Source organism: Canis lupus, chromosome 8 (genome assembly GCF_048164855.1).
Source record: "Canis lupus baileyi chromosome 8, mCanLup2.hap1, whole genome shotgun sequence".
NCBI classification, from domain to species: Eukaryota; Metazoa; Chordata; class Mammalia; order Carnivora; family Canidae; genus Canis; species Canis lupus.
The window spans coordinates 40526205-40553476 of NC_132845.1; the positions used below are offsets into that span (position 1 = coordinate 40526205).

Sequence of the window (27272 nt, forward strand, 5' to 3'; positions counted from 1 at the left end):
GAGTCAGGGGCTGAGGAGAGAGTGTCTTCGTTTCCAATCCTATAACAGGAAGCTTGGCTTTCAGAGTCATCTTTGACAATGGGGATGCTGGAAGCAGGAGGGATCTAGAGAAGGCACTGGGGGTGTCTAAAGCCACAGTGGGCAATTCATGGACTGTCAACGTATCCCTAAGAAACTTAAAAATTAGAACTCGGGGTTGAGAAGAGACAGGAGGAATGAACAGGTGGAGTGCAGAGGATTCGTAGGGCAGTGGTAATACTCCGTATCTTCCAAAAAGATGGACACATCACGATACATTTGTCCCAACATGCGGAATATACAGCACTGGGAGTAAACCCTAATCTAAACTACGGATTCGGGGTGACTATGGTGCATCCTTGTCGCTTCATCAGTTGGAACAAACATCCCATGGCAGTGAGGGTGTTGCTGGTGGGGGCAGCTGTGCATCATAGGGGTGGGGGGTTGTGCAGGGAACCTCTACCTCCCTTTCTGTTTTGCTCTGGACCTGAAACTGCTTGAAAAACAATTAAGTCATAATAAAAATCGGTCTACCACTAGATACAAGGAAGAGAAAGAGATTAAGCTGATCCGAGACCATCAGAAAGCACGTGGTGTCACAGAGAGATTGAACTTTATTGAGATTTCCTCCCTGATGAAATCAGAATGGAAAGAACACCGGAAAGTTTCCACTTTGGAGAGAAACAGCAACAGTTTAGGCACGAATACTTACAAATAACTCTTCTTGGGGGAAATCTCTGGATCCTAAATTTACCTCCAGGTCCCAACCCCCTCCCCCTCCCCTCCCCCTCCCCCAAAGAGTCAGAATTCTGCTTGAAATCCACATCCACAGAGCAGGGGCCTGAACAGCACTGAACACCCAGGCCGACCAACTGACAAGCCTGCAGGCAATTCAGAGCAAAGACAGGTGAACCAGAGAGCAGAGGAACAGGAGCAAGGAAAGGCAAACGGATGGAACAAAGAAAGGGAGGAAAGACCACACTGATAATGCCGCCCCCCTGAAAGTAGAGACACCGTATGTATGCACTGGCCCTCTTGCCCCGGCTTCCCCCAGAGCAATGGTGGCACGGGCCACTATGACAATGCCCACACAGTTCTGCACCTTTTATGTCCCAAGCTGAACTGAGAAAACCAGATACGCCAAGAGCAGCTCAAGGGCACTGGGAGCATCCAGGAGCAAGGTGGGAGGGCAAGCTCTTGAGAGGGTGCATGATGAGGTGAGGCAAGGGTTGGTTTTTAGTGAGAAGAAAAGCAGCTTATCAGGCCCTGGTCACCAGGCCCCTCAGGTGCCCCAGTATGCCCATTTCTCTGGTTGGTTCTGCAGCATGCACCAGAGTGCTAATTCTGGGAAGCAGGGATTCCGAATTCTCCAGGTGGACCTAATCTGATCGCCAGCTTGCTTCCTCTGTCTCGTCCTCAGAGAGCCTCCCATCTTCCTTCATCTTTGCTCTCTTTCTGGTCCAAAGCAACTTCCTGGAGCTGGTGGGCCTTGACCCAGGTCTCCTGGATCTACACATACTGTTCATCCACCTACTTTTCATCAAAAGGCTCCTTCCCTCCATCCCCTGCTGCCCTCCAAGGTGGTACACCAGCCAGACAGGACTCACAGTGCATTCTTTCTCCGTGCCCTCTGGCCTCTGCTATCTCCCTAATCTCTCCTGGACACCGCAGTACACACGTATTCACACTTGTTGGTATCTGAAGGCCCTGGCTTCCCTGTGCTACACTTGGTATCAGTATCAAGGTCAGGTAGAAAACCAAATGTGAAGCTTTGGTTGCCACCCACGCGGAGTGGCCGATGCTGGCTCTGACTCATGGGAAATCACTCTGAGTTTTGAGTGTTGGCACATCAGGGAATGGAGAAGAAGGGGAAGGAAAGGCCATGGCATGAAAGCCAGGAGAAAACGACTCCCCTGCACAGTGTCTCTGCAGAGAAGTTGTGGAAACCGCCCCTCCTCATTTGGGGGAGATGGGATGCCCAGAGAAGACCCTAATGAAAAGAAGCAAGGTTTCCATTGTCCCCTCTGAAACCCAACGCCTTTGGGGTCTGAGTTTTCCAAGACATGCAATAGACAAAGACACACTGCAAACCAATTAACCCTCTGAGCCCTTCCAGTACTTTCACTGAAGTCACTTCCAAGAAGTAAATTACCTGAATACATGGAACACTCAACCTCCTCTTGGGGCTGAGAAAGGGATCGAGCTTCCCAGCTGTCTTGGAAGACTACATCGAAGAGATGGCAGGGGGGAGGCAGATCCTTCTCCTCGCCGGAGTTGGGGGGGGTAGGGGGCTTGGAAGTGAGGGGTGGGGGGTTAGTGGGGGCGGGGGGGCGATGACACACTCCTGGTCAATCTTAGTGTTCTGGTATCTTAAGCCATTCCCCCACCCCTTGAGGAAACAGGAAAGAGGGCCTGGGGGTAGGCTCGAACCAAGGTGGCTTCAGACCCAGGGACTATCTCCTGCTGAAGCCAATCCAAGCCGGAGAGCCGGCGAGGGCTGGAGGACCAGTGGAAGACTGTGCGGGAAGAAGCTTCGAAAAACCTGAGCAGCCCTCCAGTAATCAAGTTTTCTCTATTTTCCCAGCTTACAGGGGAACTGCAGCTGCTTTTAGCTTGAAGCTCATCACCTCAGTATACACTAGAATGTAGTTGCTCTCTGTCCCTTTGCCATAGGACCCGGGAAAAGCAGGTGGGCCCCTCACCGAAGCAACAAGACAAGGGGAGGGGGCACACTATAATTCACAGTTTCCTTTTGCCTCCCAACTCACACCACTGGCCTCAATTAACTCCCAAAACTCCGAGGCGTAATGATTCTCGCCAGTGTGGCTCAAAGGGTTAATAAACCAGGACTTCTCAGACAGTTAGGACACAAGCTCATCCACCAACAGGAACCCAAGAACAGCTACACAACCTAGTGTTTCTTATAGCGATTCTTTGGGGTTTCGCCACACCCTGTTTTGTCACAGTTGAGAGCACCTGGATTCTTCCCTAGCCCGAGGCTTCCCAGGAGGCCAGGGAGCTCCTGAGTGATGGCCCGCTCAATCTTCTCCAGAAAGCAGCCCCCCATGTAGGAGCACTGCTGAGACAGCAACTTGAAACTGGAGATGGGGTTGATACCAAAGAAGTCCTTATAGGCCTCACGGTTGGGAAGGTCAAACTTGCTGACGTTGGTCTTTGCCAGGATGGTCTTGAAGATGTAGAACTTGTCAGGGTCTTCCACGATGTCCTTAAAGACCAGTTCTCCATCGCTGAAGAAGGTCATTTTGTCCTTGTAAGTCTGCAGATAGCGGTCGACCAGGAGGGCATGAATGCGGACCCGGATGGCATGCTGGCGGATGAATGCAATCTTGTTCTCCAGCCTGTTCTCAATCACTTGGTTCAGGTCTTCCAGGAGGGAGATCTCTTCCTTGAGAAACAGGTCCCGGTGGGTATCGGGCTTGTAGTCTTGCGGCCAGAAGGAGCTGACATAAACCCGTGGGGGCTCTGTGACGTTGATGAGTGGAGCCAAGCTCCAGAAGAGGGCCCCATACACCCGCATGAGCATCTGCGTGGCCAGGTTGTCAGCCTTGTTCAGAATGATCCTTATCTGAGATTCACGTCCCTTCAGCTGCCGGAAGAGCATCTCTAGCTCCAGACCCACATCCAGCTTGGTTGGGTCAAACACAACAAAGATGAGGTCAGCTCTGTCGATGAACCACTGGCACACATCATTGAAGGGGTAACCTTGGCGGGGGGAGCAAGAAGTCAAGCTGAGCAGGCTCACCCTAAGCCCCTCCTGCCCCCTCCAGAACCAAATCATTGCCTGAGTGAAGGAAGTAAAGGCAGCAGGCATTTTCTGGGTTTCTAAAGACTACAAGAATTAATTATCTATTTCCTGCACCTTGTCAACCCCCAACCAAGAGCAGCCTGACCGTTGTTTTAATCTGTGGAATCCGAGGCCCCAGGAAAGCAAAATCCTTTTTTGAAATGGGTATCTTCCTACTGTCTAAAAAGATACGGGACAGTGGCAAAGACATCAAAGGGAAGAGGCCAGAGAACTAGAAGGATATGAAAGAGAGGATGTGTTATTGAAGGGGAAGCAATGTGGAGCTGGCCTAAGACCAGGACTGAAATTTGGGTTTTACCACTGGCCAGCCAGCTCTGCTTTGGAGTTTTACCATCTGAGCCACAAAATGACAAGAAAAACAGTAATACCTAAGCTGCTAAAAAAAAAAAAAAAAAAAACCTAAGCTGCTGTAAAGATTATTATGTTGCTATAAATAAAGTACCTGACACTGCCTCTCACACAGTAAGTGCTTGACATATTTTAATTCCTTCAACTTATTTCCGAAATGAGGAGACTAGGAATACCTGTCTTGAGATTTTTCTACAACAATCAACCAATAATGCATAAAATTGTCCAATGCATAATAGAATAAAGGTTAATTTACTATTATAATTATTACTGATAATCTATTACTAGTCATAAAACAGTCATAAAATTAAAATGATGGGGGATGCCTGGGTGGCTCAGTGGTTGAGTATCTGCCTTTGGCTCAGGGAGGGATCCAGGGTCATGGGATCAAGTCCCGCATTGGGGTCCCCGTAGGGAGCCTGCCTCTCCCTCTGCCTATGTCTCTGCATCTTCTCTGTCTCTCATGAATAAATAAATAAAATCTTTTAAAAAAATTAAAATGATGGGATGCGTGGGTGGCTCAGTGGTTGAGTGCCTGCCTTTGGCTCAGGTGGTGATCCCAGGGTCCTGGGATCAAGTCCCACATGGGACTCCCTGCGGGGAGCCTGCTTCTCCCTCTGCCTATGTCTCTGCCTCTCTCTGTGTCTCATATGAATAAAGAAATAAGATCTTTTTAAAAATGAGACTTAGAACCATAAATTGAGATCTACCATCTGGTCATACAGTCCTACAAATCCCCTGTTATGACTCATCTCTGCAGACAGCCCTGTGTCATAGCAATACTCAGGGACCGCTGTCATAACCTAGTGTCTGCTGGGCTCAGAGAGGCACTCCAATGAGTCTAAGACAGCCTTATGTTGAAGCCGGCCTGGTAAAGCAGACACTGGACCAGAAAGAGTTTAAGGTCAGGTTCAAACCAGAACCCAAGTTAACCACAGGTCAATTACACCTGAACTGGGATCCAAGGAGTCCAGATTCTTGATCCCTCAGGAAAGCCTGAGCCTCCCAAACATGGCTCAGCCCCAGGGGGGACCTGAAGGAGCTACTTACAGAGAAGACCAGGCCTCCTCTTGGGAAAATATCGATCCCAAACTAGATCAGTCCTTGGGGAGGTGAAAGGACACAGTACTACACACCTAAGTAGCACCATAGGGACAAGCAGAAGGGACTGGAAGCAAAGACCACACCCCCTAGATCTTGGACAAGGCTGGCCACATTTCCTCTCCCCTATCTGCCTCCTACCCATGTTGAACAGTTTCCTAAAACAACACTCATGCTGTTCAGGCACAAGTGTTTAATTACCTCTTTCTTGTTGTTTGCGGTTCTCAATGATGCCCGGTGTATCCACAAAAGTGACTCGCTCCAGAAGTTTGTGAGGAACCTCAATGCCAATCAGCTTCTCTAGGAAATTCTGGCCAAATTTCTCAAGGGGTGAGAAGGACCGGGCGCTGTCGGCAGCCATGACAATACCCTCGATGGTTTTCAGCTTGGGCCCGTGCATGAGGACGGTGAACTCCGAGGTGGTGGGCTCAGCGCCTGTACACATGGGCAGGAGATCAGTAGAACACAGTCACCTCTGGGACAGTGACTGTACTACAAAGTAAGTGGATAAGCAAGGGGTTTCCGGGAAGGTTTGCCATGAGAATTGGAGACCTGTTTGCTAAGCTAGTGTCTTCCTTCTTTTTTTAACTGTAGGAAAATATATTTAACAGAATTGACTATTGTAACCATTTTTAGGTGTACAGTTCAGTGGCATTAAGTACATTTACACTGTTGTGTAGCCTTTACCACCATCTATCTCCCAAACTGAAACTCTGCCAAGTCATTCCCCCTTCCCAGCCCCTGGTAATCTCTACTCTACTCCATCTCTATGAATGGGACGACTCTAGGCACCTCATAAGTAGAATCGTAGGATATCTGTCCTTTCGAGTCTCGCTTATTGCACTTAATACAGTGTCTTCAAGATTCATGCATGTTGTAGCGTGTTTCAGAAATGCATTTCTTCTTAAGACTGAAAAATATCCCATAGTCTATGTACAGATAAGACCCTTTTGTTTATCCATTCATCCACCCATGGATGTTTGGGTGGTTTCCACCTCTTGGCCGTTGTGAAAATGCTCCTGTCAACTAATTACAGCTGCTGGTTTCTTGTATATAATTTTCATTGTTCTGTTGAAGACACATAAATGTTTTATCGTGCTTTCACACAGGACATCGACATACCAACGCACACACACGAAAATCCCACCGTTACCTGTATAGAGCTGGTAACGAGTGTTTTCCAGCCCGAGGAGGTAGTTTATCATGGTGGATTTGCCAACGCTCCAGGGTCCCAGGAACAGCACCATGGGCTTGGAAGTAATTTCCCCATCTGCAGGCAGCAGGAATTAGACATGGAAGTGACCAACAAAGTTAGTTACGGGAGTGACACAGTGTTCCATGCTGCATCCCATAGTCCATCTGAGTTATGGAATCCTACACAAGATCAGACAGGGTATGGCGATCCATTGCATGTCTCTTGCTATGTAAGTGTGATCACCCAGTTAAAAGACACCAGAAGATATGGTTTTGAACTTACACAGATCCTTGGCACACAGGCACCAGAAGGAGAAACTAAGTGATATCAACAAACGCTGACTCAGAACTCACTGTGGGTGAAGCCCCCTGGTTTACATCTGGAGGATGGTGCATAAGAAGGGGAGGAGGGGGCACCTGGGTGGCTCGGTTGGTTGAGCATCTGCCTTTGGCTCAGGTCAGGATCCTGGGGTTCTGAGATCAAGCCCCACTTTGGGCTCCCTGCTCACAAGAAGCCTGCTTCTCCCTCTCCCTCTGCCATTCCCCCCCCGGCTCATGCTCTCTGGCTCTATCTCTCTGTCAAATAAATAAATAAATAAAATCTTTTTTAAAATAAACAAATACATAAATAAAAGAAGGGGAGAAGGGAGCTACCCTATGGGGAGAGGTTAAAACTCTGCTATCTGGGGACACCTGGCTGGCTTAGTCAGTGGAACGGGTAACTCTTGATCTTGGGGTTGTGAGTTTGAGCCCCATGGATGTAGAGATTACTCAAAAATAAAATCTTAAAAAAAAAAAACAAAAAAAACTCTGCTATTAGGATTGGTAACAGGAAAAAAAAAAAAAAGACATGAAAGAGGCTGACACAATCTTAGACAGCCTGGAAGGGGGCCCCCTGACATCCTATCTCAGGCTCAGCCTGACCCTGGGCTCCCAGCCAGTCTTAAATTAGCCTCCAGAGACCATGACATGTTTGCCAGGTCCCAGGACCAACCACTGACTCGGCAGTTCTTGGGTTCCTGGGCCCTGTGTCCAATGTCGGGAAGAACACCCTGCTGGCCCACACCAGTTAGGGTCCCTGCAAAGGGAAAGCAGAATCCGCCAGGACTTTCAAAACTTGGGGGGTGGCGAGTGGCTCAGCAGTTTAGCACCGTCTTCAGCCCTGGGTGTGAACCTGGAGACCGGGGATCGAGTCCCACATTGGGCTCCCTGCATGGAGTCTGTTTCTCCCTCTGCCTGTGCCTGTGTCTCTTTCTCTCTGTGCCTTTCATGAATAAATAAAATATTAAAAAAAAAAAAAAGCTTGGGGGGCAGGAGGGGGATGCAGCCACTGGCTGCAGACTCTCAGGCACGTGCTCTTGCAGCTTTTCTGAGTCACGGCACAGAGGCCAGCCCGGCGTCATGTATACACCTCAAGTTCTCCAACCTGTGTCTCCCTGAGCCTGGCACATAGGCCCTGGACAGTGGACACTCTTTTTTTCTTTTCTATTTTGATGTATTTAATTTCTTGGTTCAAAAATCAGAAGTATGGGCAGCCCAGGTGGCTCAGCAGTTTAGCGTCTGCCTTCAGCTCAGGGTGTGATCCTGGACACCTGGGATCGAGTCCCACATCGGGCCCCCTGCAGGGAGCCTGTTTCTCCCTCTGCCTGTTGTCTCTGCCTCTGTCTGTGTCTCTCATGAATAAATGGATAAAATCTTTAAAAAAAATAATCAGAAGTATAAAAAGGTATAGAGTGAAAGTCTTGCATCCCTGTCCCCAGTCTGCCTAGGCCATATCATCCACTACTATATTCTTTCGGGCATTTTAATACATGTAGTATAAGCAATATTAGCAGATATCACATTCCCCATCTTTTTTATGCAAAGAGGAGTACAGTATTCCTCTTGTTCTGCACCTTGCTTCTCGATGTGCTGGTTTTCTTTCTCTAAAGCGAGAACTTAGTCCCAGAAGACCGAGACAACGTCTCATAAGCGGCAGGCACATATGTAATTGCCTGAAGTTGATACCACAGCCCTGCCCCATTCCTCCCTGCCTGCAAATACGCACAATGAATCACTCGAATCTCTGGGTGTCAACCTTTGGCTCGAGGACTGAGGGGATAGGCAGACTGAGGGGGTGGCAGGAGTCCCCAGTTATAGCCACAGAGCTCCTACAAAGAGTGTCTTTTACCAGGCCCCGGAGACACAAGGGAACTGGACCTTCCAGCTCCCGGCTGAGACAAACCAGAAATGGGCTCTCTGGGGGTTGCTGTTTCGGCTGTCTGCAGCAGGGGGCGTCACTGGCATAGGCAGGAAGCCACAGGTGAGGCATGGAAGCTGCCTGAAGGCACATCTGCCAGCTGGTGGAATCCCTGGTACCCGGATAGGCCAGGGGAGAGAAGCCAAGCCCAGAAAGTGGGATCAGGAAACAGGGACACCCTCCAGCAGAGAACCATCTCCCCAACCCCACCCATGCCCATCCCCCACACCCCGCTCTCTGTCCGCGGCCTGGGAGGGGGGCAAGCCAAGCCACTGGGTCTAAGGGCTGCAAGGGAAGGCAACCCTGAATGACAGAACACATCCCCTGTGAAGCCCAAGAGGATGATGTGCTCCTAGGCTTGCAAGAGGCAGTCTGGAAAGCCATGGAAAAGGGCATTCTCTCAGAGAAGCAGCAGAGGGTTCCAGCTCCTGGTTCCAGCTCCTGGTTCCTGCTGTGTGATCCTGGGAAACCCAGCATTTCTCTGGGCATCAGGTCCCTCTTCTGTGAAGCGAGGATAATGTATACTCTAAATACCCTACCCACGTTAGAGCCATCAGGAGCACCACGGGAAGTAATACAGAAATCGCCAATTCACACAGAAAGAGATGCATAGTGCCAGTCACCAGTCAATCAGATGCCACTGTGAAAGTTTTCAGAGATGAATAACTCATAAAAAGGGCATGGCAGGGATCTCTGGGTGGCTCGGTGGTCTGACGCCTGCCTTCGGCTGGGGGCGTGATCCTGGAGTCCCAGGATCTTGTCCCACGTCGGGCTCCCTGCGTGGAGCCTGCTTCTCCCTCTGCCTGTGTCTCTGCCTCTCTCTCTCTCTGTGTCTCTCATGAATAAATAAATAAAATCTTTAAAAAAAAATAGAAAAAAAAGGGCATGGCTCCAGGGAAACAAGATCTCTCACAGACCATCACTGTGGCCACAAACTGCTACCACCTAAAGCAACTTGGCAACAACTGTGAAAACTTAACTCTGGTGTTACACTTTTAATGATTTGTCCTGCAAATATATTTGCACGGAAGACATAACAGTTTTGTGCTGGTAACGTTTTTGGAAAAGGAACATGGCGAACGCTCTGCTGTCCTAAGTAGAACAGTGATTACACAGTGTGATGCTCTCAGACGCTCAGAAAGAGCAAAGCAGGGCCGTGCACACACAACCGCGTGTTGTGATACCATTGGGTAAAACAGAGAAGGACATGCTTGCATATGTTCATGTGCACAGAGCAAATGTCTGGAAACTGTAACAGAGGGAGTCTCTGGAAAGAGGAAGCAGAGAAGCTGAAAATCAAGAGAGGGATTTTTATTTTTCAATGCATAGTGTTTTCTACTATTTGATTTTTTTGGTTTGGCAACAAGTGTCCTTTGTTCTTATTATTCTGAAAACAAACTTTTTTAAAAAAGATTTTATTTATTTATTCATAGAGACAGAGAGGCAGAGACACAGGCAGAGGGAGAAGCAGGCATCATACAGAGAGCCCGACGTGGGACTGGATCCAGGGTCTCCAGGATCACGCCCTGGGCTGCAGGCAGTGCTAAACCGCTGCGCCACCGAGGCTGCCCTGAAAACAAACTTTTAAAAGAATCCAGACCCAAGGAAAGCGGACCAAAGGAGTGATAAGGAGAAGAGAAGGACTCCAGGCAAATTAGGGGACTTAACACATGATCCCTTCACAGGCAGTCCAGAGGCCTTCAGGGGACCCTTCAGCACAGGCGAGAAGTGGGAGGGTGGAAATTGGCATTGCCGTCCTTGTAAACCACAACTGCATTACTGAAACATGAACACTTGCAAACAAAGTGATCTCTACAAAACCCTGTGCAGATTAGGGCACCCTTGCAAAGGAAGGGTGATGGCGGGACTGAGGCCTTCTTGTGGGGAGGGTGGATTCAGGAGAGCTCAGCTCCACATGTGCTCACACCTACCACTCACAGAGCCCCAGAGAGCACAGGCATCAGACACGAGATGTACCTGTGATCTCATGCTGCCGAAGCTCGTTGTATTTGTAAGACTGCTCCAGGGGCTTGATGGAGGAATGGTAGATCTTTCGAAGCCGCTGCAGCACCACTGAGGGTGGAAAAGGATGAAAGGAGAGGGTGAAGGGAGAGAGTCTGGCCCACTCCCCAGGGCAGCTCCCCACCCGGACCATGACTGATTGCCCTGTATTAGCATTCCTGGAAGGAGTTGGGCCACATCCCAAACCTCAGAAATCTTTAACCAAAAGGCATTCCCTCCCACCCCGAAAACCTCCTGAACTTTTTTTTTTTTTAAACCTAATCCTCTTCTCCTTCCACGGAGAAGCAACTCACCTGGTAAGGCTGGGAGCCTGCAGGGTATGAGGCCCAGAAGGAGGAACTAGAGGCCCCGGCCAGGCTGTCTACACCCTACCCTCCCACTGCTCCCCTCTAGCTGTGTGCCCTTTGCAAACCTACACCCTACCCTCCCACTGCTCCCCTCTAGCTGGGTGCCCTTTGCAAACCGTGGCTGCTCTGAGCTCCAGCTAGCTCATCAATGAAGAGGAGGCAGTAAGCCCCACTGCCTTGGGTTATTATGAGGATGAAGTGCCAGAAATAAAAGGGCTTTATAAACTGAAAAACCAAAGCAGATGGGATGAACTCTTATTAGCAAGCCTGCCGGCCACTGCATGAAGGCTGGCACCGGGCCCCAGGCAGCACTGGGATTTGTCCTCTACCCTGGCAGAGTTCCCTCTGCTTGGATCACCTTCCCCTCACCCCATTAAGCCAAAGTCCCCATGCGGGCCTTGAACGCGGATCTTGGGCGGGGGGGCTCTTCCACGGAGCCCCCTCCCCATCTCCAGGGCTTTTGGCCCGGGGGACCCGCCGGCCTCAGAGCCCAACCCCGGAGGTTACGCCTGGCCCCTGGTTACACAGCTCTCCCAGCTCCAGTCCCAGGGCCTCCCTCTGGTTACCAGAGTAGTCATCCACTGGCTTGTCCTCATTCAGCATCAGAGTCTTCTCTATGTGGGAGCGATCCCTCATTGGGGCTTCTTCACTCACATCGTCTGCCTCTTCTGAGGACAGAAGCAGAGAACAGGGTTAGGGCAAAGCTAAGAGCTGGGCTCTAAGCCCGTGAAGGAAGGGCATAAGGAAGAGCTGCAGGAAGGCTTGCCAAGTTCAGCTGAACGGAGTTCTGTCTCTAGGACGGACTCTGAAAACCCACCCCAAATTCTGCAAACTCCATGATCCATTTTACCTCTTCAACAAATACTGACTGAACACGTACTAGGGGTGAAGCACTGAGCTCCACGCTGGGAAAGCAGTGGCCCAAAACAGACACAGCTCCTGCCCTTAGGCAGTTTTCCTATAGTCTCTCGGGAAGGTGGGCACGGAGGGGGGGGAGGAGTCATCTTGAAAGTAACGTAATAATTACAGTCAGTGTCGTGGCTAAGGCAGGAAAGATTCCAGAAGTTATGAGGACCTAAGACTTGCACCTATGAGGTCTCAGCAGGGCTTCAGAAAACCTCCCTGAGAGCTGAGAGGAGGAGCTCCCTCCTTAGCTCCCGGGGGGAGTTAAGTAGGCGAAAATGGAGCAGGAGTGGTTTAGAGGCGTCTACATTACTTCCCAGGAGCCTGGAAGGGCTCTAAGCAAATAAATGACCTGACAACACAAGCATTTTATCAGGATCACACAGGCTGCTGTGGGGCTGGGACAGAAGTGTGGCTGGGTGTCTTGGGTGGGGAGTGGGGGGCAACCAGTGCTTCTGACCAAGCGGGAGATGCCCCTGTGAACCCTTGCAGGCTCCCAGGGAGGGGTGCCCATGTTGCAGGTGCCTTGAATCACAGCCATTTGTACCGGGTGGGATGGACTTGGGATGAGGGGCAGGGGAGACCAGTTCCACAAGGTAAGGGAGCAGAAAATAATCACTATGCCTCATGTAGCACCTCAGGAGTATGATTCTCCACCAAGATCAGCCCCGGACCCCAACTGCAGATGCAGTACAGAGCAGACCTGGGAAAAGAGGAGCCCCCCATGGCTGCAGGCCCTCCCCCTTGTGGAGTGTACAAGGACCCAACAAGCAGTGTGGAAACTAAATCCTGCCAGGAAATCTGTGGGGGAGCCATGCTGGAATGTAAAGACTGAGCCCAGTCCCTCCATCCCAAGGCTGCCTTGGTCCAGGCCAGCCTATTCAGATGTGGCTTGCCCCCCACCCCCAGCCATCCCTAGGATCCCCTCCCCTGCGCCCTATTAACGTCACAGCCAGCCTGAGGTTTCTTATCGCCATCCTGACCCCGGTGCCTGTCCACCCCACCTGACCTGGCCTAGTCTTCAAGGGGAGACCCCCGGAGGGCTCCGGAACACACCTTCCCTGCACCTCTCTCCACCAGCCTGCCACTGCGCGGCCTCAAAACCTGCCACTACATCCCGTGTCCTTCAGGTTACGGCACTGGTCCCAGTTAAAGTCGATTGAGGGATCCTAAGAGGGAGGCTCTGGAAGGCCTAGCTGGGAAGTGACGGGGTCATTCTGGGCCCTCCATGGTGCAGCCTCCCACTCGTCCCTCCAAAAGGGATGGTTTGCTGACCCGTGAGCAGCCTGAAGGCACCCCATGAGCCAGGCATCCTGGCAGGGCCCCCACCCAGCAAACCCGGAGCTGGCTGGGGCTTCTCCAGTGCCCCCACCCCCACCCCATCCCTGCCTATCCCACCACACGCATCTTCCAGGATGAGGGCAGCTGCCCAAGGGGCCAGGAGCAATCCTGGCAAACCCCTACCCTGAGGCCCCTCCTTGCGCTCCTCTGCCTCGGGCCCTGTATTCAATTCCTTGGAGCTCAGCTGGGCCCCCTCTTCTCCAGGGCTCACGGTTCCTGCTGCTTCCTGGGGTTCCCCGGCTTCCTCTGAGGTGCCCCCTGCTTCTTCTGAGCTAGCCCTATCGCCACTGTCCTCCTCAGATTCTTCTTCAGATGGAGCTCCTCCTCCTTCCTCGTCTCCACTCTCTTCCTCAGAGGACGCCTCGTCCAGGCCCTCCTCGGTTAGCCCTGGTGCCAGGCCCTCGGGGGGGTGGTCTTCCTGGGTGCCCCCCGCCTTGGAGCTCTGTGCGGTGCCGGCCTCCGAGGCTGGGCTGGGGCTGGGCTCCCCCTGGCCCTCGGCCCCCTCCTGGGTCTCTGTGTCCACATCTGAGATTCCGTCGGGCACTTCCAGCTCCTGATCAGGCCCCGAGCTGTCCTCCAGTTGTGTCTCAGGGGCATGGACCTCCTTTACCTCTGGGCCAGGAAAGGCCCCTGAGCCCTCAGGCTGTGCAGTCCCTACTGCCGCCCCATGCTCGGGGTGCTCCCCTAGGACCTCTTCAGCCTCCCCAGGGACCACACTCCTCCCGGCCTGTCCTTCGGCCTCCCCAGCAGCCCCCTCCTGACCTGGGCCCTCTCCCAAACCCAGCTCTCCCCCAGGCTGGCCCTCCCCGTCTGGAGGAAGGGTGCTGGCTCCCGGTGGGCCCGCTTCTTCCTCCCCAGGCCCCGCAGGGCCCCCGGGGGCAGCTGACTCTGAGGCTGAGGCATTGGAGAGGCTGGCTTCAGGAGCAGAGCCGGGGCCGGCGGCGGGGGCCCCAGCGGCGGGCTGCTCCGAGCTCTCAGCCTCCCTGCCATCCGGGGAATGAAGGAGCAGGGTCTTCTCTCGAGGGGCCGCCTCCGCATAAAGCGCCCTTTCCTTCTCCTCTAGACTTGCTTCTCCAGCAGAGAAGTGATTCTCCAACAAATTGCCAACATCTTCTGTGCCACCCGAAGCGGAAACTTGCAGTTCTAAATGATTAGAACACCATTGGTCAGTTTCACAGGGTTGGCACTCACGCTGCTTCCCTCAAGCGTCTAACGTCTAACGCAAGCTAGCTCCCGTCCTCCAGGCCAGGCTTGGGCCGGGGCGTGTGCCCTGAGGCAAGCACAGCGGCGTTAGGCGTTACTCCGCCTCCCGCCCAGGCCCTGGAAGCTGTGGTGGTTCGGGTGATCGCCCGCGGTGCATCCTCCCTGAGAGCCCCCTCGGGCCTCCCCCGGGTCCTGATCGCTACAGGGCGGGAAATCAGGGATCCCTTCCAGCCCTCCCTCAACCTAGTGGCGGGCACACGTGCAGCGGGGCTCACTAGGAGATCTATCCAAGATAGGACAGATGCTTGGACATTCCACCCCCTTGACAGTTCCTAGAGTCATTAGCCGTGTGCTTTTTATACTGCTATCAGCAAAGGAGGGAAAACAGGTGTGTGGGGGCCAGATCATCTCAGGTTACACGGCAAGTACTTAGGGGATTACTTGTGGCTCTCGGCCTTAAGTCATATATCCAACTCTGTCCCCTTAAGGGCAGGCATTTGCTGGCCTTGCTACCTTATATTAGAGGGGACGTGGCCGGAGGAGGAGGAGATATCCAAAATGGGCAGGGCCAGGGCTTCCCGGTGGCCTTAGCCAACCCCTTCCTGAGGGGATCCCTTTCTAAGGGCCCATGGCTTCACCCATGGCACAGAAAGAGGAGAGCAGGAGAGCGTGAGGTGGGGGGCCTAATCTGTGCCAGAGACCTCTGTCAGGAGAGAAGTGTGATTTATGTGCAAAATGGGGTCAGGAGAGAAGGTTGGGTCTATCCTTTCTGTCTCCTCCCACTGAGGCTGGGACCTGTTTAAGGGGGAGGTTCAGGACACCTGGGTGGCTCAGTGGTTGAACGTCTGCCTTTGACCCAGGGCATGATCCTGGAGTCCCGGGTTCGAGTCCCATATCGGGCTCCCTGCATGGAGCCTGCTTCTCCCTCTGCCTGTGTCTCTGCCTCTCTCTCCGTGTCTCTCGTGAATAAATAAATAAAATCTTAAAAAAAAATAAAATAAAGGAGAGGGAGGTTCCAGGAGGAGGACCTCTGCAGACATGGGGGTCAGGGGGTTATGAGGGATGACTGGCCTTCTGCCTTGGGGTAGCTGAGACAGCCCCGAGGACTCCCTTGACTCACAAAGATGCTTTCTGAGGAAGCAGCATCCCATCTCTGCTGGGACAGCCTGATACTCCCACCTTTGCCTCCCACCAAGAAGAGCCACTTCTTGGGGTACCCACTCGCCTTGTTCCCTGAAAGCTGGGACAGCCTCCAGGGGCCAAGAACAAATATTTTCACATTAACCCCCACAGCAGCAATCTGCTATCAAATTCAGAAAGAGGAAATTTGGGTGTCTCTTAATTATAAAAGAGTTGCTTACACTGATTGGACACTTTCACATTCATGACCTTGGCTAACCTCCTTGATTACCATCAGACACATTTTCAGAAGGTCTAGAGAAAGTCTTTGACTTGCTTAAGACGGCAGGTGCCTAATGGGTGACTGGAACCCACAACTGCCTATTCCTCGTCCAGGCCTCCTGTGCCAACATGTGTTTAGGGGTGCACAGGGGAACCCCAGCCCTCACCCTTCCCTGCACACACCTTTTCTCCACGTTTGGACTGCAGGAGCCAAGGCTTTAATAATCTTCCCCATGTTCCCCAGGCTTGGGACTTTGCCTGGCCCACAGAAAGTGCTAGGGAGAGGTCTGTGGTGACATCTGGGTACAATAAGAATTTCTGGTTCCTCTGTGGCAGAGGTGGAGGTTATCCATTAAAATTTTCTTTCCCTACCTCCTAATTCTTCTGCCTGCATCTCCATCCCCCCACCCCTTGACTCCCTGGAGAAAAATCTATGGCAGGAACTTGGTTTAACCCAGAGACTGATGATCCTGAGCAGCAAGATACATGTAATGTATGTCATATGAGATATATTCGTACAATTTATTCAGTGTGCAGAAAATGCTTAAGCATTTTATATAAATAAAACATTAATTGATCTTACTCAATTTACTTAATCTCACTTGCTTCTGGAAGACAAGCCTTCCTCTTATCCCTGTTTTATAGCCAAGAGGACTGAAATCTGAGACACTGAATGCCTTGCCCAACACACAGCTGGCAACTGGCTGAACCCATTTAACTACAGAGTAGCAAAGGAGATTGCCTGGCCCTAAGTGGGGTATTACACCCATGCTACTCAGAGCGTGGTCTGGGCACCTGCAGAACCAGCATCCCCGGGGTGCCTGGTACAGATGCAGACTCACAGGGCGCAGCCCACACCCACTGAATCAGAATCTGCATTTTTACAAGATGCCCCAATGCTTTGTTTCCACATTAGTTTGAGAAGCACTGGTCTACACCCCTTGATAAAAATGCCTCTGACCCAGTGGTTCTGGGCACCAGCTACACACTGGAATCATCCAGTTCTTGGTGCCACTCCTCCCCTCTCCTCAGAGGTTCTGATTGAACTAGGATGTATCCCTAGCATCAGGACTGGAACAACAACAACAAAAAAAACGATAATTCTAACATGCAGCCAAAGCTGCAAACCACTGGTAAACCAAATAATCCTGAGCCCTAAGGCCATGAGCCCAAGGGCTGAGCCCAATCCTGAGCCCAAAGCTTCTGCTCCTGGCTCCTCCCGACTCGTGTGCCCACTGGAGGCTCCTTGGATGAGTCACCCAAGGCTTGGCACGTACTCTTGGAATAGCAATGGTCCAGGCTTCTCTGATGAATCTAGCCTTTTCCATAGGCCCCTACTGCCCTCTACTATTGATGATGTTGATTGTAGGAATGGTGGTGATGGTGGTGATGGTAATGATGATGGTGGGGATGGTGGTGATGATGACAGTGGTAATGGTGGGGATGATGGTGGGATGGTAGGTGGAACATACTCTGGGTCTGACCACCTGTGGTGTTTCCAATATTCTCAAAACACCTTCTGTTCCTGGCAAGGGTGAAAGGGCTACATAATCCCAAGGGAGATGAGCACCCCAGACTTTGGGGGCTTATCATGAACTTCCCATTGTTGTGTATTTCCACTCCTGGGCCGCGGACAGGAATTCAAGTATGTGCCTGTGTGTATACACATTTACATCCATAGCCTTCCTTGATTTTTAGGATTTAGTGTCAAGCTGTCACTGACCTGCTAAGCAATTTGGAGCAAAAAAAAAAAAGACCAAGGGTGATGCCTTCATGCCCTGTGACCTTCCTTCCCAGGCTATAAATAACTCTGATGGAAAAATCTCTCAATGAAACAAGCTGTGGCATTGGGTCCCCAGAGCCCAATCCCCAGGAAGCAGCTGTGCCACTGGGCCTGATATCTCCTCTGGGAGGCAGTCAGAAGCTTCAAGAGCCTCTGATTAAATTCAGTTCAATTCCATGAAATCAAATCCAATTCCCTCTCTCCTTGATCTCCCCAGCATCTAGCTGAAGCCCCCTAACGGCCCCTGGAGGAGGTGAGAGAAGGTATAGGGTACCCAGGACACCTGAATGGGTTGAGAGCCTGGTAAGATGAGTGTTGGTCTACCCCAGGACACACCGTACTGTACTGTATGTGCTGCTGCCAAGGCAGCCATCCTGGCCCTGGACGGGCCTGGGTGCTTACATCAGAGTACATGAATAGCAAGCCCCCAGCTCAACCCGAGATTACGGGAAGGCCTGAGTGCTGGGCAGAGAATGGCATAAACCAGTTCTGCTTTCTCTCCTGACACCCCCTCTGCTGTCTTTGGAGTCAGCCTTTTGGTAGCTTGCCCCATCTGCAGCCCCAACGGGGGGTCCAGGCTCAGTTCCTCTCTCTACTGCCAACAAGACACCTGATTTTCCCCAGCTCCTAACCTGTTCCACTTTCACATGGACTCAGAACTGTGGAGTCACCAGGGGCCTTGCCGAGTCCAACTGCAGAAGGGGAAGCTCTGGCCAGGGAGCCTTAGAGACTTTCCCAAGGTCAGGGTAGGGTTGGGACAGAGCCCAGGTTCATGACTTTCAGTCCAGAGTTTGTTCTACTCCCACGTGGTTTGCGAACCAAGTCCTGTGAAGGCCAGGGCTCCAACACGTGCCTAAGGGGTGTGGGAAGATGAAGAAGCTGGGGTTCAGCCACCTCTTTACCTCCTGCCAGCAGCTTTCCTTGGGTCTGTTTGTCCCTCTCAGGGACAGGATGGGGGCCTAAGGATAGGGGTATGTAACAGCCACTGCTCCTGCCTCTCTTGCCTTGTCCCTAAAAATTCCAGTAGCTTCCTCTTGATCATTTCCCCAGAAGCCTAAGGAGCCCCCACTACAGCATCTGCTGAGCTACAGCCAAGCACTGAGCTGGGTGATGTCTTGCCTTCACGCAGAACTTCACACGTCCCAGAGCAGTTTTATGTTCTTCTCTCATCCTGGCAGCCCTCTGAGGCATGAGAAGCAAGGACTATTAACCTCTGAGGAAGCGGACACAGGAAATCAAGTTGTTTGCCCAACAAGCATTCCAGGGATAGGCTAGAACTCGGGCCAAGAAACAAAGCAGAGCTCTCAGGCCACGTGCGGGTGGTATCCAAGAGCTGCAGGGCTTTCTAAGCACAGACGCCCAATCTCCAAGGCTGGGTCAGCGTGAAGCTGCGTGTTTCAGAAGGCGGTTCTCACGAGCACCAATGTTTGGGAAGCACTGCTCCGAGACAGCCTCTGTGCCAGGCATCAGAGAGTCTGTGTTGAAGCTGGAGATCAGGACAAGAGAGGTCAGAACCTGAGACCTTGCTTGGCTGACCTGGTTTGAGCCCACCTCTAGGCGCTGAATACATCCAGTGTCTCCACGGAATTAGAAGTTAACTTCTAAACTCAATCCCACCTGTCCAAGACTCCTTAGCACACATCTCTAAGGATCTGCCAAGGTTATCCTCCATGGGTCTTCTCATCCGACTGAAGCTCCTGAGTCCAAGTCACACAGGTAAAATACCTTTGACTGTCACTCACACACAGTTACACAGATGACTCATCAGTAATAAAGCCCCAGGAGGACAGTCACTTTCCAGTTCTAGGCCAGGACCCATATGTACCCAGGAGTCAGGAATGCCAGTCTTGCATCCAGAGGGGACTTCACCAGGTCTTTCACCAGTCTTTCACCAGGCTGTCCTTCACCCAAACACTCAGACAGCACATTGACCGTGCCTCAAGTGCAGCTGAAAGCCCTCCAGAAACAGGGTTTACAGAGTCAGAGCGGCAGACTGACCCTTTCCGTGTCCTAGATCTTGTCTCTGAACACTCCTGGACTGGGCCAACGGTCAGCAGCCTCTTTTGGTGTCACATTTTTTTCTTGACTTTATTTACAGAGTCAATGTTCACCACTCAGGGTCCCTTGTTCTTTCACTTCTTGGATGAGCCTCCAGACAGTTTTGTAGATGCCAATGCTGAGGACCCTAGAAGGGAAGTATCCACATCCTCCCAGAAGCCCAAGCCCCTCTCTGGCCATTCTGTTGGCCTTTATCTCTTTTCCCACCCAGACAAGGGAACCAGGGTACAGTGAGCGAGGCACCCATCCTTGGAAGGTTCTTTGGCCTCCTGGCCAAGTTCCTAAAGTCAAGGTTAATCCCACCAGGACAGCTAGTCCCCAGCTGGACTCTAGCCCCAAAGTGACTCACCCAGGGGATAGGACACAATGCCAAGGGCACAATTCAGGGAGAACATGAGGATTAGGAGTCAAAAGGGACCCTCTCACAGGGACCAAGTGGTTTGATTCACTGATCAGGAGCCTGAAACGCTGAGGAGTGGCTGCCCTGAGGCCGCAGGGCTGGTTCTAGAAGCCAGCCCTCCACCAACTGAGTCTCATGGGCTTTCCTGGCACCAAACTACCAACCCCAGAAAGGAGAGGGGGTTAGCGGGCCTCAGGACAGCAGCTTCTCAGTCTACCCTCTTCCTCCTCCCTTCAAAAAGGATTAAAACTTCAAGACCATTGTTTTTAACCCATGAAGTCCAGAGAATTGGCAGAAGAACTCCACCCTCCTTTTCCTGAGAATTCTTGCTTTGAGGGCAAGAGAGAAATCACCCACAATCCCACAACCATCATGTATACACAATCTTGTTGCTGGTGCCCAGAGGATTCACGAATGTGGATGTGCACTCACTTTCAAAAGGCAAATGCCTCTGGAAGAAGTAAAACCTGAAGTCCTGACCCCTCAGTGAGACTCAACTGTTAAAGGTATAGGCCATGGAAAACCAGTTTTCCCAGAGATCAGCCCTGCCTGAGGTGAACAGAAGTCATTATAGGAGTCATGGGACAATACTCCCTCCATTCAGAGGGACTGAGCCGGGGGCAACGGGGCAAGGGGGGTGAGGGGAGGCAGGAGAGAGAGGAACACGCTAGATCCTGAGACAGGTAGTTCGAGTCCTTACCTTCCATCTCCCCACCCCAAGACATGGAATCTCCCTGGAATCTGGAGGATGACTCCTGGGAGGGCTGACGGTTGACTCTTGGTACCAGGCAAGAGAGACCCACTGGGAGCCAAAGGAGTGTGGTTCCCTGAGCTCTCAGGCAGATGGCTGCCTTGAGTTCAGGTCAGAGCCACCTGGGCTCAGATGTGGGGGGAATAATGACTCACCAGACCCACCTCATCCCCAAGGCAGGGAAGCAGGGCAAAGGGAAGCATTCTCAAACATGGGAAACAGATCTGACACCTTCCCCAGCTTGGGCCAAGACCACATCTCAAGGTTTCCTTCTGCCCCAAGACCTAGACCCAGACTGCACTCTGGATGGGGTCAGGAGAACTCCTCAGTCTCATGAACCAGCAATGTAACCTTGCTCCTCACTCTTCCTGCACCAAATCCATTCACCCATAAAATGCAGATAATAATACCTCCTGTGCTATCCCCTTCAAAGTATTTTAAGCATCAGTTGATATTTAAAAGCATTCTGCAATGTCAGGTATAATAATACTAATTTCCTAGAAGAGCAAAGATGCCAGGCCAAATCCCAAATTCACTGAGTGAGCCAAAAGAGAACGAGCTTTGGACAGGAGCCATGATGGCTCACCTTCACTCCTCTCCCTCCAACCTTCTGTTTCTGGGGGGTCGGTCAGTGGGCCAGAATGGTCTTTCTGCCTGGGGACTCCTTCTCCCCTTCTTCCAGCCAGAAGCAGCTCGAACAAGGAGTTGTGCATGCTGGAGGTAGTCTGACTTTTCAGAGGTTCCAGCTGGCCTGGGACAGGAATGGGCCTCAGCTGTCAACACCCCTGGGGCCGAGATCTTGTCCTGCTGAGCTCCACATTGACTCTTGTGGTAACTGACCATTTCCACTCAGCCCTGACTCACCCAGAAACTTCTGAGGTGATACACAGCTTCCTCTCCCCCTCCAACCTCCCAGACTCCTTCCATCCACCACTGAAGGGAGGTGACCCTGCATGTCGCGCCCAGCACAAATGCGCAATCAGGAGGATGCCTAAGCAGACCCACTTGCGGCTGCATGTATCTGAGAAGGGGTAAGAGGCTCTGCTTGGAGGAAGAGTGACTAAGGGCTCTTCTCGGCTCTCAGAAGTGGCAACACAGCTGGAGAGGCCACCCCAGTGCCAGCGTGTCCTCATTGTCCTTGGAATAAGTGAGCACAGGAAGCAAAGCAATGAGCCCTTCAGAAAGGACTCAGGCCTTGAGAAAGTAGTTTTGACTGTGCCACCGCCATGGAGCGAAGAGTGGCCCTAGCTCCTGCTCGAGGGGCACTTTGCTTATCCCGCTAGGCTGAAATCAGAGCTAATGTTTTGGCAGCTTTGAAGGGCTTCACACATGGGTCTGTGCGACCAGAAGTGGCTCCTCTGCCCCCGTTAGCAGTGCCAGGCCCGCCCCACACCTGCTTGTTAGTGAGGTGTCCTTAGCCGATCTCCCCTCCAGCCGCCAGCGAGACCAGAGAAGCTGCTTGTCCCCACGTCGACTCAGAGGAGGTTGCAGAGGAAAGACGAACCAAGGGCAGAGGCTAGGGCAGCAACAGCATGGATATTGTGACCCACGTGTGGCCCTGTAAGCTCCAGCCCAAAGACCCTTCCAGCAAAACTGCTACCCAGATGTCAAGATGCAGATCTTTCGACCTTCTCTCCCAAAGGGCTTCACCAGGTTTACAACAGATAGGCTCCACTCCTGGGTCCTTACACTCACAGCCCCAGACTTCACCTTGTTTTGGTTATTTTTGCATGAGAGATACGTAGCACTGGAAGGAAACTTAGAAGTTAACAGGCCCAACTCACTCATTCCACAGCAGAGGTGACCAAGGCCCAGTGGGGGCAAAGAGTCTGTCAGAAGCTGCCTCCTGAGGTGGCGGCAAAGCTGGACCCAAATATAAAGCCCTGGACCCCTCGCCCTGGTCCTGGATCCAGCACTACTGGGACCGCCCACCCATTCCCCTGGTTATTCCTATATAAAGGGTAGGAGTGCCAGCTGAGGGCTCTGTCTGACATCAGGCTGGGTCCCCAAGCACAGCTGTCGATGGTTTTGGGAAGGACTGGAGTAAGGTTCAGCTCCAGGAGGCCATCTGCACTCAGTCCAGCCCTACATTCCCCCTTACTCCGGGTGCTCTGGTGGTCTGGAGGAGAATGAGGGTAGGGCTCCCTGTCCCCGGCACCAGGGGACAAAGGTCAGCTGGTTCCACGAAAGCTACATGAGATCAGCTCTCAGCTTCTTTTTTTTTTTTTTTTTAAGATTTTATTTATTCATAGAGATGCAGAGAGAGAGAGGCAGAGACACAGGCAGAGGGAGAAGCAGGCTCCATGCAGAGAGCCTGATGTGGGACTCGATCCCGGGACTCCAGGATCATGCCCTGGGCTGCAGGCGGCGCTAAACCGCTGCGCCACCGGGACTGCCCAGCTCTCAGCTTCTGACTTCAGGACTGCAGAGGCCAAACGAGATCAACCAGGAGAGCCTTTCAGAGTCTGGGTCACAAGGGAAAAGGAAAAAGACCTCTGCTTGCTCCCTGCTCCGTAGAAGGTACAAACTCCCAAAACCTCTCAAGCGAATCCATCCATTACCCTGTTAGCATTTCAGAGCTTGGAACGCCACAGGCAAAGAATATCTGGGTAGCTCTATGGTAGAAAGTTCTAGAAATCCCATGTCTCCCGTGGGAGCAGGCTTCCCGGTTTGTATCCTCAAGTGGCCTAGCCCACTGAACCTCAGACACGTGGGCCACGCTTTCCCGGTGAGAGGTGGCTCTGTCCCTCCCTCAGAGCTCCCACTCTGGACATCCCCACCCCCCAGGGAGAAATCATTTCAGGCAATTAAATTTGGTGGAGTTACTGTCAAGGGCCTGAGCTCTCGCCTTGTCTCTTCAAACACTGAAACCAAACAAGGGTCTTATCAACCAGAGCTTTCTTTTCCTTCAGCAGCCTGGTGACCATGCAGGTCAGGGCAAGCGGAATTCTAGTTCCCACGGGGCTCCCCTGGGAAGAGGAAGGTCAAAGCCAAGGGCAGGCCAGAGGGCGGGGCAAGAGCAAGTGAACATTCCGCACTCACTGTCCCTGGGATGACCCTTCCTGATCAACACCAAGGGCCCCACGCAGCCTCTACCAGGCCACATCTGAGGAGCTCCAGCCAGTGGCCTGCCTGCCAGGACCAGGGCCCCAAATCCCTGCACCAAAAGCCTGGGCTTGCTCCTGTATTTGTTTCCTGTGGCTGCTCCAACAAAGTACAACCAAGGCAGCTTAAAGTAGTAGAAATGTTTCATCCAAAAAAAAAAAAGAAATGTTTCAGGGGAGGGAGGGAAGGAGGGAGGGAGGGAGGGAGAGAGGGAGGGGGAGAGAAACGTACAGTCCCACAGTTCTGGAGACCAGAAGTCCAAAATCAGTATGTCAGCAGGGCCGTGCTCCCACCAAAGATGCTAGGGGAATCTCCTTCCTGCCTCTTCCAGCTTCTGGTGGCTCCCGGCAGTCCCTGGCTTGTCCACGAATGTCTCCAATCTCTACTTCCATGGCACATGGTCTTCTCCCTGTGTCACTTCTCTGCGTCTCTTCTCCTTCACATCTAAGGGCACCAGTCAGATTAACTAACTACATCTGCAAGGAACCTATTTCCAAATAAGGGCACATTTGGAGGTACTAGAAGTTAGGACTTCAACCTACCTTTCTGGAAGACACAATCCAACCCATATGAGGTCCCAAAGGCCACACTGCCACCTGCCTGGAATGTCCTCCCACCTCCTCCCACCTCACCCCAGGTCCGGCCGCACCTGCTCCTTCCTGCCAGCTTACATCTTGCTGCCTCCATGTTCTCTGCTTCTCACCCCTCCAGGCCACCGGGATCCCCTGGATGACCTCAACTGACCCAGTGTCATGACCATCCACACTAAGCCAAGTGACACAACCCCTCTCCCATGTGGCTGTGACCTACAGGGGGCGGGCAAGTGTCCCATCTTCCCTCCTAGATTGTCACTGACTCTGGGGCAAGAGGAAGACCCAAAGCCTCTTCATGTCCCTCCCAGGGCCTGAGAAAGCCCTGACCACCCAAATGCACACAATGAGCGCCTGCAGAATTCTCTGAGAAACCGCTTTCAGTCCCCAGATATTTCCAACCAGTCTCCTCAAGTGCCACCCTCACTGTTGTCCACTTCCTGCAGCCTGGACCTGGCTAATTCCAGCTCACACTTCAGACCCAAGCTTTGAAGCCCATCCCCTGGGAGGCCTCCCTGGGCCCCTTAGTACTGAGATGCTTCTGCTCTGTGTTCCTACAGCACTCGTCACCCCATGTGGCAGCCTTTGTAACTTGTATCCCCATGGACAATAAGCCCTCTGAGGCCAAGGCCATCAGTGTGTCCCCCCTGGGATTGCACAAGGCCTGGCAGGTACCCCAGCACAGCAAACATCTGTTGGATACCCTGAGAGCACCAGAGTAATGAGCCTCCTCCCCTGGGTCAGCCCTTCTCAAGATGTGGCCCTAGGCCAATTGCAAAAGGATCATGGAGGAGCTTAGTTAAAAGATCCATTCCTGGGCCATTCCTCAAATCCACTGAATCACACTCCGAGGGAGGAGAGGAGGGGGCAGGGCTGACGCCTGTCAGCTCTGTGGACACTGTGGGTCTGAAGTCTAGCTGGCCCTACTACCCTGCCAGGGGATATTCCCAGGAGAAGAGCGCAAAGAAGTAGATGCGGCTGGTGGTGGGATGGAAGCCTGGTGGTCAAGTAGAGCTGCCCAGTTCCAGCAGCAGCTCTCTCAGAGAGGAGAAGAAAGGGAAGCACAGAGTTAGAGGCCAAATATGTTCTCCTGTTCAGCAGTGGAAACTTGAACAAGTATTTCAACTTTTCTGTACCTGTTTCATTAATAATAAAGTGGAAATGAAAAATACCAGCCTGCCCATGTCCAGATTTGTGGGGCCTTCCTTCCACAGCTATCAATGGAGCACCTACTATGTGTCAGATACTGGGAGGCTCCAATGACATGTGATAGAGTTCTTGAAAGCCAAGTAATACCAGAAAAGTGTAATGTATTTTTAGGGGTGCCTGGCTGGCTCAGTCAGTGGAGCATGTGACTCTTGGTCTCAAGCTCAGGAGTTTGAGCCCCATTATGGGCATAGAGATTACTTAAAAACAAAAACTTTTTAAAAAGGAAACAGAGGGATCCCTGGGTGGCGCAGCGGTTTGGCGCCTGTCTTTGGCCCAGGGCGCGATCCTGGAGGCCCGGAATCGAATTCCACGTCGGGCTCCCGGTACATGGAGCCTGCTTCTCCCTCTGCCTGTGTCTCTGCCTCTCTCTCTCTCTCTGTGACTATCATAAATAAATAAAAAATTAAAAAAAAATAAAATAAAATAAAAAGGAAACATATAAAGTATGGCTGTTTCAAGACAAAATCTCCCCAAACACATCACACAAGAATGTGTACCTCGGGAGTTCCTGGGTGGCTCAGTCAGTTAAGCGTCTGACTCTTCATTTAGCCTCAGGTCATGGGATTGAGCCCTGCATCGGGCTCCATGCTTAACAAGAAGTTTGTTTGAGATTCTCTCTCCCCTTCTCTCTGCCCCTCTCACTCTTGCGTCTCCTTTCTCTCTCTCTCACAAATAAGCCTTTAACTAAAAAAAAAAAAAAAAAAAAAAAAGGCAGGGACACCTGGGTGGCTCAGTTGGGTGTCTCCCTTTGGCTCAGGTCATGATCTCGGGGTCCTGGGATTGAGCCCCACATCAGGCTCCCTGCCCAGAGGGAGCATGCTTCTCCTTCTCTCTGCTCATGCTCCCTCTCTCCATATCTCTCAAATAAAATAAAATTTAAAAAAGATTATGTACATCTATGTTCACAGAAGCATTACTCACAAGAGCCAAAAGGTGGAAACAACCTAAATGTCCATCAACTTATGAACAGATAAACAAAACAGATCCACACAGTGGAATATTACCCAATGAATATTCATTCCTTATTATTCAATGAGGTCCAGACACCTGCTACGAGGTGGGTGAACCGTTGAGGACATGATGCTCAGTGAGAGAAGCCAGACACAAGAGGCCACACACCATGTGATTCCATTTATACAAGAATCCAGAACAGGAAAATGCAGGGAGATAGAAAGCAGATGAGTAGTGGCCAGTGACCAAGGAGGCAGCTTGTAGGGAATGAGGAGTGGCAAGGACACAGCTTCTTTTTGGGGGTGATAAATAGATATTCTAAAATTGACTTGCTAGGGAATCCCTGGGTGGCTCAGTGGTTTAGTGCCTGCCTAACGTAATCCTGGAGTCCTGGGATCAAGTCCACATCCCTCATGAAGCCTGCTTCTCCCTCTGCCTATGTCTCTGCCTCTCTCTCTCTCTCTCTCTCTGAGTCTCTCATG

General features: G+C 51.9%; 1 protein-coding gene across 4 annotated transcripts in view; it reads right to left on the reverse strand.

Annotated features, from left to right (window-relative positions):
* Nucleotides 1-609: 609 nt before the first annotated feature.
* SRL (sarcalumenin) overlaps nt 610-27272 on the reverse strand; it is a 49767-nt gene continuing 23104 nt past the window's right edge. For 2 of the 4 annotated variants that reach the window (XM_072835552.1, XM_072835550.1), the window contains exons 2-6: nt 11662-11763; nt 10704-10799; nt 6447-6563; nt 5495-5728; nt 610-3741 (exon numbers count right to left, since the gene is read on the reverse strand). In XM_072835552.1, coding sequence (XP_072691653.1) covers nt 2930-3741; nt 5495-5728; nt 6447-6563; nt 10704-10799; nt 11662-11731 — 1329 coding nt within the window. In that variant the 5' untranslated portion in view covers nt 11732-11763 and the 3' untranslated portion in view covers nt 610-2929. Of the gene's footprint in view, nt 3742-5494; nt 5729-6446; nt 6564-10703; nt 10800-11661; nt 11764-13462; nt 14483-24271; nt 24485-27272 lie in introns of all 4 variants that reach the window. The other 2 variants (XM_072835547.1, XM_072835551.1) reach the window with 2 other exon arrangements.